Source organism: Melospiza georgiana, chromosome 6 (assembly GCF_028018845.1).
Source record: "Melospiza georgiana isolate bMelGeo1 chromosome 6, bMelGeo1.pri, whole genome shotgun sequence".
Lineage (NCBI taxonomy): Eukaryota > Metazoa > Chordata > Aves > Passeriformes > Passerellidae > Melospiza > Melospiza georgiana.
Genome location: NC_080435.1, coordinates 20762708 through 20772135, shown reverse-complemented (window position 1 = coordinate 20772135; position 9428 = coordinate 20762708). Strand labels below are relative to the sequence as shown.

The 9428-nt window shown below is 68.2% G+C and overlaps 1 protein-coding gene across 1 annotated transcript; it reads right to left on the bottom strand.

Annotated features, from left to right (window-relative positions):
- Nucleotides 1-255: 255 nt before the first annotated feature.
- PLEKHG3 (pleckstrin homology and RhoGEF domain containing G3) lies at nt 256-7895 on the bottom strand. The gene is made up of 16 exons (XM_058026802.1): nt 7851-7895; nt 5003-5316; nt 4815-4915; nt 4649-4718; nt 4519-4565; nt 4271-4421; nt 3945-4079; nt 3655-3837; nt 3331-3423; nt 3162-3248; nt 3016-3049; nt 2824-2931; nt 2475-2678; nt 2351-2358; nt 2081-2266; nt 256-1830 (listed from the first exon to the last, which is right to left on the bottom strand). The coding sequence occupies exons 2-16, from the start codon at nt 5276-5278 to the stop codon at nt 271-273; spliced, it is 3243 nt and encodes a 1080-aa protein (XP_057882785.1). The 5' UTR covers nt 5279-5316; nt 7851-7895; the 3' UTR covers nt 256-270.
- Nucleotides 7896-9428: the final 1533 nt, after the last annotated feature.

The following is a 9428-nucleotide window of genomic DNA, read 5'->3' as shown; positions in this document are numbered from 1 at the left end:
GGGGTGACCCTTCTCCTGGGCAGACTGGGAGTTCCCAAAGGGTTCCTTTTTCCAAACAGCCTGGAGGGCCATGGGGTGCCCCTTCTTCCAGGTAAGTTGAAGGTCCATTTGGTGCCCCTTCTCCCAGGAAGGTTGAGGATGCATGGGGTGACCCTTCTTCCAACTAGAATTGAGGTCCATGTGGTGCCCCTTCTCCCAGGAAGGTTGGGGGTCCATGGGGTGCTCCTTCCCTGGGAGTCCACGGGACACCCGTTCTACCCGTTCCTGCCCCTAGCTGGCAGCGTCGAGGGTCTGAAACTTCTGCCGCAGGTCCCTGACGAGGCCGTGGCGCAGCGGCTCGGGGCTGCCGGGGGTCTCGGGGCAGCGCCGCCGGTACTCCTCGGACGCCTGGTAGGCTTTGCAGCGCTCCACCACCGCCTTCAGGCAGATCTTCTCCCGCGTGGTGGGCGAGCGGATCTGCACGTAGGCCGGGGGCTCCGGCAGCCGCTCCAGCACCAGCACCCGCTGCCCCGGGCCCAGAGGGGCTTCGGCAGCCACCCACAGCGCCCCGTCACTGCTGTACCGCGCTGGCGCCGGGCTCGGGGTGTTGGAGCCCCCGTTGGTCTCAGCGCTGCGGCTCCGGGCACCGCCCCGCTCCTTCCCGGCCGGGCGCCCACCGCGGCTGGGACCTTCGGGCGCCGAGCGGCTGCGGCTCACCAGCGGCGGCCGCGGGGCACCGAAACGGGCACGGAGCTCCTGCACATCGGGCCAGGTGAAGGGTTCGGCACCCACAGGGCTCGAGGGGCTGCGGGGGCCGCGTGGGGACGGGGATGCCACCAGCGCCTCGTCCTGCGGCACAGCCAGCGAAGGGGTGCTGGGGGTGGGGTCCCCGTCCTCCTGCGGCGTCAGCGGGGGGCGGCGGGTGCCGGCGCGGCGGCTCTTGATGCGGAGGCTGTACTGCCGCGCCAGCTGGTACACCTTGGTGCCCAGGTGAGGGGGTGTCAGCAGCAGCTGCGGGGGTGGCCCTTGGGGTGACACCGCGGTGCCCACATCATCCTCCTCCAGGATGAGCAGCGGCTCGGGGGGCTGCGCCCCGTTCTCCTGGCACAGCTCTGGTGCCTCGGGCTGGGTGGGGGGCTCAGGGCTCTCGGGGGGCCGCGGGAGCCCATTGAGGCGGCACACGGAGCTCCGCACCAGCCCCTTGGGGATGAAGGAGAGGCTCTCGCGGCGGCGCACCCCGAAGCCGGCATCGCGGTGCTCGGCATGGCCGTAGTAGCTCTTGATCTTGTCGAGGAGCAGGCGGTCCCGGTTGGAGAGCAACGATTCCCGGCGGGCTCTGATGAAGGGCTCGGGAGAGGGGATGGCACTGCGGGACTCCCTGGGCTCCGCAGATTCGAGTGGGGGGCCCCCATCCAGGCTGAGGGTGCTGCCACCATGGCTGGGGGTGCGTCCCAGGGTCCCCTCCAGCGCCAGGCTGCTCCTTCGGGACAAGCTGCTGCCACCGCCGAACCGCTCAGCGATGACACTGGCCTGGTCCAGCACTGAGGGCGGCAGGATGCTGGCGTCTCCTTCCCCCTCCTCCTCTTCCTCCTCCTCACTGCTCAACACCTGCAAATCCTCCGCAGCGTGCTCCGGTTCCCTGTCCCCACTGGGCAGCGCCAGGGTCCCCACCAGGGACGGGGATTTGGGGACCTTGGGGTGCTCCCCAGCACTGCTGTTAGGGGTGTGGGTGCTGGGTCCCTGGGCGCTCCCGGGTGGGGGCCGGGGGGTCGCACTGACCTTCTCACAGCTCCCTGGCCCCCAGCTGCTCGGCCGCTTGGGTCCCTCCAGCACCCATGGTTGTTCCCCAACCTGGGCAAGACAAATGTGGGGAGTCATGAGCTGGGGGGGGCTCACCCAGCTGCTCCGAGCAGGTTAAATCCCAGCCAAGCCATGGGGCCCTGGGAGAGGGCACTGAGAGCAACATGGGGTGTGCCCTGGACTGGAGTGGGATGTCCTGGTAGTGGGGCGGGGTACCCCAGGAGTGATGTGGGAGTTCCCCAGAAGCAATTTGGGATGCTCTGCGTGCCCTCCCTGGGGTTTGAAGGGCTGGTGTAGGTACCTGCTCCTTCTGGGGCTCCAACAGCAGATCCCTGGACCCTGGCAGCTCCTCCTGGCAGTCCTTGCCCAAAGGCTCCTCTTCCTCCTCCTCCTCTTCCTCTGCCACCATGCTCTCAACCGCTGCCCAGGCTCTGGGGTGCTGGTGTGGTTCCCCCATTTCCAGGAGTGCCCCGTCGCTGCTGGTGTTCTGTGTGGGGGTGAGCGCCAGGCTCAGCACCCCGTGCCAGGGCTGGAGGGACTGGGCACCCCAACCCACCACACCTGGCCTTACCTTCAGCCCTGCCAGCCGGGATAGAGAAAAGCAGAGATTAGTGGAGGGAGCACCCAAAATTCCCCCCATGGCCCCCAACCACCCCTCTGCCCGCCACACCGGTGCCATGGTCGTGCCAGCTCACCTTGCTCGCCCGGGTGCCACAGGTTGTGCTTGGTGGGCTCTGGGGGGAGGGGAGATGACGGTGGCATCACCCCCCTGTCCCCCAACTCCTCAGCACCCCGAGCCCCCTGATCCCGTCCGTTGTCCACACCCGACTGCCTGCGCCCCCCATGTCCCTGCAGCCGCTCCAGCAGCATCTCCGTGTGCCCCTGGTGCTGGAAGGGCTCTGTGGGAACAGGGACAGGGCACCATCAGCACCCAGTGCCACCCTCCATACGGGCATTGGTGTCACCCAGCCACAGCTGGGCCCTGAAGGGGTGACGGAGGGAACACATGGGACAGGAGGGACACTGGTGACACGTGGCTCTCACCAGACTGCCGGCGTCCCTGGAGTGGCTCGGTGGCAGCGTCACCCAGGGGCTGGCAGGACCAGCTCTTCTTCAGGCGCTCAGGGCTGCAGCGGGGCAGGCGTGGGGGATCTGTGGGGACAGGGAGTGACACCAGGGAAAATGGGGGGTAGCAGTAGGGCAGAGAGGGAATGATAGGGCACTTGTGGCACTTACAGAACAGATCCATCTCCAGGATGGCTTCCTTAGCCTGGGTGGAGGGAGCACGAAGAGAAATGGAGCAAAGGTGGGGTACAGCTGCCTCCCCTTGCTGTGCCAGGAGGTCCCTGGTGTCACTGAGGTGCCCACCCCACCAACCTCACCTTTTGGGGGATGGTGGCATGGTGGTTCTCCAGGATCAGCCGCTTGATGTGGTGAGTCCACATGCGCTTCTCCTCCACGCTCTTGGCCTGAGGGGCACAGGGAGGGTGGTGAGGTCAGGCAGGGGGTTCCTGGGTGTCCCAAGGGTGCTCCCACCCCATGCCCCCCTACCTGCAGGCTGTGCTGCTGCTTGCCGTGCTTGTAGTGTGCCAGGCTGAAGCACAGCGAGTCCCTGGTGCTCTCAATCAGCATCAGCGACGAGCACTGCCGGGAGAGGCATCAGCATCCCTGATTCCCACCCCAGCACCCATGGGGGTCCCTGGCACTCACTGGGCTCCCCTGTTCCCAGCATTCCCCAGTTCCCCCAACCCCAGCACTCACTGGGGCTCCTGACACCCACCCTGTCCCTCCATCCCGGCCATCCACAGGAGTCCCTGCCACCCAGTGGGTTCCCCCACCCCGTCACCCTCACAGTCTCCTGTCCTCATCCCGCACCGGGATGTGGCTCTTGTAGACATAGTGGTCCCCACGGCGCTTGGTGATCAGCAGGGCCTTGTCGAAGAGGAAGAGGGCACGGTCGTGGCGCACCCGCTGTGTCCGAAATGTGCCCTCCAGCACCAGCTCCCCGTAGCTCGTCAGGTCTGGCCCCTTCCAGCCCAGCAGCAGCGACTGGATCTCCTGCACAGACATAGGCGCATCAGCACCCCTGCCACAGTGCCCATCTTGTGTCACCTGGTGCCACCCACCACCCCTGTGGTGTCCTCCTGGCATCCCCTGGTGCCCACCTGCTGGCGGATGGCGTGCTCGTGCTTGCGCTTCATGTCATTGATGTACCAGGCCACGCAGGTCATGGTGTCGATGGCCTCCAGCACCAGCTCGTAGTCATCCCCTGCCTTGTGCTCAAAGTGCCTGGCGATCTCCTGGGCACAGCACGTGGCATCAGGACATGGGAATGTGCCATGCCAGGTGCCTGGACTGCTCTAGGCACCCAAGCCGTGTCCCTGTACCACCCCTGGTAGCCAGGCTAGGCCAGCTGCCCACAGCCCCTCCCTGTGTCTCTCCAGCTGTGCCAGGTGCCCATGCTGTGCCACGCTGGGTGGCAGACGCTCACCTGGAGCAGCAGGTGGTACTTGAGGATCCTCTGGACAGGCTTAAGCAGGTAGGCCCCAAGGGGCAGCGCGTGGCGCAGACGCTCCTGGCATTCCCGCAGGAACCGTGCCTGGACCTTGCTCCTCATGCACTCGGTCAGTGCCGCCACCGAGCTGCGGGCAGGGAGGGGGCTCAGATCCCTGCCCACCCTTGCCCACCCGTGTGCCCCCTGCCCACCTCCCTGCTCACCCAGCTGTGCCCCCAACCCACCTGGGGTAGTTGTTGCAGTACTGGGTGTAGATGGCAAATTCCTGGCTCTGCAGGTAAGGGGAACACAGTGAGAGCCTGGTATGACCACGTGTCCCCCCTGGTGTCCCCACAAGGCTCCCTGTGCCCTTACCCGGGTGACGAAGCACACGGCCACAGCCACGGGGTCATTGGCGCAGCTCTCCAGGTTTTGCAGGAGGGTGCTGGGGGGCACAGAGAGGACAGGGTGACCACAGCCTCCAACACACCCACAGGACAGGGTTACCCCTGTCACCTCCCAGTGGCACCTGCTCCCCCACCTGCTGAGCTCGTAGATGTCCTCGATGTTCCCGAAGAGCGCGCTGACCTGCTCCGGTCGCAGCACCGGCTCCTCCGCATCGATGATCTTGCCCAGGTAACCCTGCCGGGCACCCACGGTGGCACCATTGCACCCCTAGACCCCACACCATGTCTAGGGGTGTGCCCCCGTGTGCCCCCTGGCACCCACCTCCACGATGCTGCGCAGGTCCCGGGCGTAGGTGCGCTCTGACTCCACGATCTCCTGCACCACGCGGTCCAGGTAGCTGGGCTTGGCCCCGGGACTCCCGAAAGCTTCCAGGGGGTGCCCACTGCGGGCACCGGGCCACCCCCCCGGGGACGCGTTGTTGTTGGCGTTATGGAGCCCCTCGGCCCACGGCTCGGTCCTGGCGCCGGGCGGATCCTCCATGGCACAGCCGGGCTCGGGACTCAGGGCAGGGCGCTGCGGGCACGCTGGCACCGGCATCCCGGCATCCCCCGGCACCAGTGGGGCACAGGGCGGCTCTGCGGGGAGAACGGTGGGTTAGGGGGTGCGGAGAGCCCACAAATACGGGGGGTGTGTGGCACCAAGGGAGTTCATCCTGACGAAGAGTCCTGATGGCCAAACTCTCTATGCCAAGGGGTGCTGGCATCCCCCGACCCCAAAAGTCCCTGGGTACAAAGTCTCTGCACAGCCCACCAATGCTGAGATTTGAGAGTCCTGCCCCTTCCCATGCCAGACCCGGGGACCGCGCCGGGACCGGGTGCGACGAGCGCCTCTGCCCCCACCCACCGGGGCCGTGCGTCACCGCCGCGCCCGCGGGACACCTTCCAGGTGAGCTCAGCTCCGGCTCGCCCTTCCGGACCACCGGTGCCACCGGGATCCTCCCGCGCCGCCGAAACCGCTCAGTGCCATAAACACGGTTGGGACGGCCAGAAAACAGCGGCCAGTGGCAAAGCGTGTGGGAGTGTCGAGGACACTGAGCCCGGTCACCGCGGCGGGTGGCCCTGGGGACAGTGACCTTGAGCAGGGCCACGTGCCGCGCCGGCGGCGTGGCCGCCCGAGCCCCCCGGCACCCCCGGTGCCGGCACCGAACCGGTCAGGCCGGTTCCCGCCGCCGCTTCCCCACACCCACCGTGCCGCGTGGCCGCCATCCAGCCACCGCCCTCCCCGGGGCTTCCCCGAGCACGCCGGGAGCCCCCCAAAACGCCACCGCGGTGCCTCCCAAGTGGGGTTCGGGCCCATGTCCCCAGTGGTGCCACAGCCCGGAACCCCGGGTACCGGCACACCCAACCGTGCCATGGGGCACTTCCTGGGCACCCCAGACCTGGGTGGTTGGGAGAGCAGCTCCCCCAGCCCCCAAATTCCTCACCCCTACAGGCTTGGGGCACCCTCTCCCAGGGTCACCTCGACCACGGCGGGGCACCCAGCCGGTTTCACCAGAGACAGTAGACCCCCAGCATCCCTCTGGGCAGCGTCCGACCCTTGTCCCACCCTGCCGGGGGGACAAAAGAAGACCCCCAGGTGGCACGGAGGGACCAGACGGGGGCTCCCCCACCTAACACCCGGGCGGGGATTTGTGGCTACCGCAGCTCGTCCCCGAAGGCCACCCCCGGCCATCCTAATCCGCTCACAACACCGTGATTAAGGCACCGGTCTCACGTCACGGGGACCGCGGCCACTCTCCTGGGCCCGTCGGCCACCGTCAGCCCGCCCCGGTGAGCGGGGGGGTTGATCCTCTTACCCCCCTCCCCCCGGTGTCACCTCGGTGGGCACGCGGCCGCCCAGAGCCCTGCCGCTCCCGCCTGCCCCGGGGGAATTAGCTGCGACCTTCACGCCCCCGACCCTCCCCAACCCCGCCACAGAGGACGGGCGATATCCCTAGAGTGCCGAACGGGGGGCTCTGGTGTGTCCCCAAAACTCCCCGGTGGGGGAAACTGAGGCAGGCGCCGGGTTTGTGGTGCCGGGCCGGCGGGAGGGAGGTGGGATTTTCTCCCACCGTGGGATCGCCGGCCCCGTTGCACATTCCAGCGCGGGAGTTGGGGCGCGAGGCACAGCCCACGGCGTTTTCCCAGGATCCCGGCACAGCACGGCGGGCCGGGAGAGGGGCCGCGGCGCGCCAGCCCGCCGGAGCCATATAAGGGCAGGCGGTTCACCATTTCCAGGCATTTTCCAGAATCCCAGCGGCCTTGGGAGCGGGGAGGTCGCCGCCGGCTCCGGCGCAGCTGCCGCGGCCGTCGCTCCCGGCCCCGGCTGGCACCGCCGCTGCCCGGCGGGCACGGGCTGGGCGCCGGCGCTCCCGCCCGCGGGGACTCGGGGGGCTCGGCACCGCGGGGATCCCCGTGTCACGGCATTCCCGGGACAAGGCGGCACCGAGCCGCGGGGCTGACAAAGCCTCTTAGTGCCCGGCGCCCATGGCGTCGCGCCGCCTAATCCCGAAGGAGGGGCGCAGGACACCCCCACCTCCCACTGGGACCCCTGTCCAGGGTCACCCCACATGCCACAGCCTGTCCTACACCCCCGGCTCGGCTTGGGGACATCCCAAATTTCTCTGGATGCCTGTCCTGGGGGTCTGCCAGCACCCCAAGGTCCTGCTGTTCCCTGCCCCTCGGGGACCCCAGTATCCCCAACTCCCCCTTCGTGGGGACTCCCAGCTCCTGCTTCACTCCGGGCATCCCTGGACTCACGAATCCTGCCTAACCAGGGCCCGTGGATCCTGCTCCACCGGGATGCAACGGCTCCTGCCCCACCAGGACCACGGATCCTGCTCCACCGGGACCTACAAATCCTGTCGCGCGGGAATGCACGGGCTCCCGCCCCACCGGAACCCAGGAATCCCACTCCACTGGGATGCGACTACTCCCATTCTACCGGGCCCCTCGGCTCCCTCTTCACCGGGATGCAACGGCTCCTGCAGCACCGGGACCCCCGGATCCTGCCCCACCGGGAGACTCCCGCGGCCGGGGACCCTCGGGACCGCCCCCTCCCGGCGGGGACCCCCGGCTCCCCTCCCGCTGACCCCACGGCCGTGTCCCGTTCCCGCCCGGACCGGACTCACCGCGCTCCGCTACCGCCGCCGCCCCGACCCGTCCCGTCCCGCCCCGTCCCGGCCGTGCCCGCAGGAAGCGGCGGGAGCGCCCCGGGGCGGGGACAGCGGCCGCCCCGCCCGGCCCCGGGAACGGGGACTCCCGGGAATGGGAGCGGGACAACACCGCACCGAGCCCGGGCGTGACCGCGGGGCGGGGTCCGGTACTGTCCCGGTCTCGGTCCGGTCCAAGCATGGATCCGGTAGAGCCTTGGTACAGTCCTGACACGGTCCCGGCACAGTCCAGGTGTAGTCTAGATGCTGTCCTGGTACAGGAGCCATCCAGAGATGGTTCAGGTACTGTCCCGGCACGGTCCCGGTACTGTTCCGGTACAGAACTAGGCGTGCTTCTGGCGTGATCCCGGTACTGTCCCGGCACAGTCCCGAGGCGGTCCCGGGATGCTCCTGATCCTGTTTCGGGGTGCACCGAGCATGGCGGACGGGAGCCCACAGCCACCGCGTCACCCGTGGGGTCCCTTCCCAGGGGACACGGGTACCTGAAGGGGTCCCAGCCCCAGCCATGGGCACCCCCCATTCCTGCCCGAGGGGACACAGGCGGGGACATAGACAGCCATTGCCGCCAGGCACGGGGTGGATGCAGGGCACCCCTCGGTGCCCAGGTGGGATGGATGCCCGCGGGTGAGGCCTGGTCCCAGTGCCCCTCCATCCCACCTCAGCCCCTTCCATGACTGATGCATGGCCCTGGCACTGCTGTGACACTTTAGCCCCCAAATCCAACTGTGTGCCAAATCCAACTGGGCTCCAACCCCCCAGTAAAGCTGGGGGCCAGCTGGAGCCCCCGGCCCCTCATGGCACCTGCCACCAGAATGGGCCCATTCTGCAGGCGGGCGCCTCATGCGCCGGCCCTGGATCTGCTCAAAGGCCGGATTGTTCCAAGCGGAGCGGGAGCCTGGCCAGGCCCAGCGCTGGCACTGGCACTGTGTGGTGTTGTGGGGGGACGTGTGGCATCCATGGATGGTGGGGTCCCCACTGCCCACACCAGTATGGGAACATGTGCTCTGCCAGTGCTGGGTCCGGTGTGCTGGACATGCCCGGGAAGGCGGCAGTGGCTGCTTCCCTGGGATGAGGTATGGGCACAGGTGGATGTCAGGAGCTGCCGGGGTGGGTGCTGCTGAGGGCACACGCCCCCACTAAACCAGACCTCCTGTCCTGTTCCCGAGTGTCCTGCCCCAAATTTCATAGACCTTCCTCAAAACCCTTTCCCAAATCTCCTTTACCTTCCCCCCATATCCACTCTCCCTATAGCCCCTCCTCTTCCCCTCTCCCTGTAACCCCTTCCTACACCTTTTCCCCATTCTCCCCTCCCCATAGTCCCCTTCCCACATCTCTATCTCCCCAGACCCTCTCCCCACCCTCCCGCCCCGAGCCCTCCTCTCTCCTCCCTTGTTCTCTCTCTTGCCCCCGTCCTCCCGCCCGCCGGGGGGCGTCCTGTCCCCTCTTGCCCCCGTCCTCCCGCCCGCCGGGGGGCGCCCGCTCCCTCCCCTTCCCGCCGTGCCCCGCGCGGCCAAGGCGGGAACGCGGCGGCCCAAG

Coding starts and splice junctions, on each gene's coding strand:
- PLEKHG3 (XM_058026802.1), bottom strand. CDS start 5,278: ATGCCGGTGCCAGCGTGCCCGCAGCGCCCTGCCCTGAGTCCCGAGCCC. Junction 3,424..3,654: donor TCTACAAGAGCCACATCCCG/GTGCGGGATGAG, acceptor CTCTCCCGGCAG/TGCTCGTCGCTGATGCTGAT. Junction 2,679..2,823: donor CCAGGGACGCCGGCAGTCTG/GTGAGAGCCACG, acceptor CTGTTCCCACAG/AGCCCTTCCAGCACCAGGGG.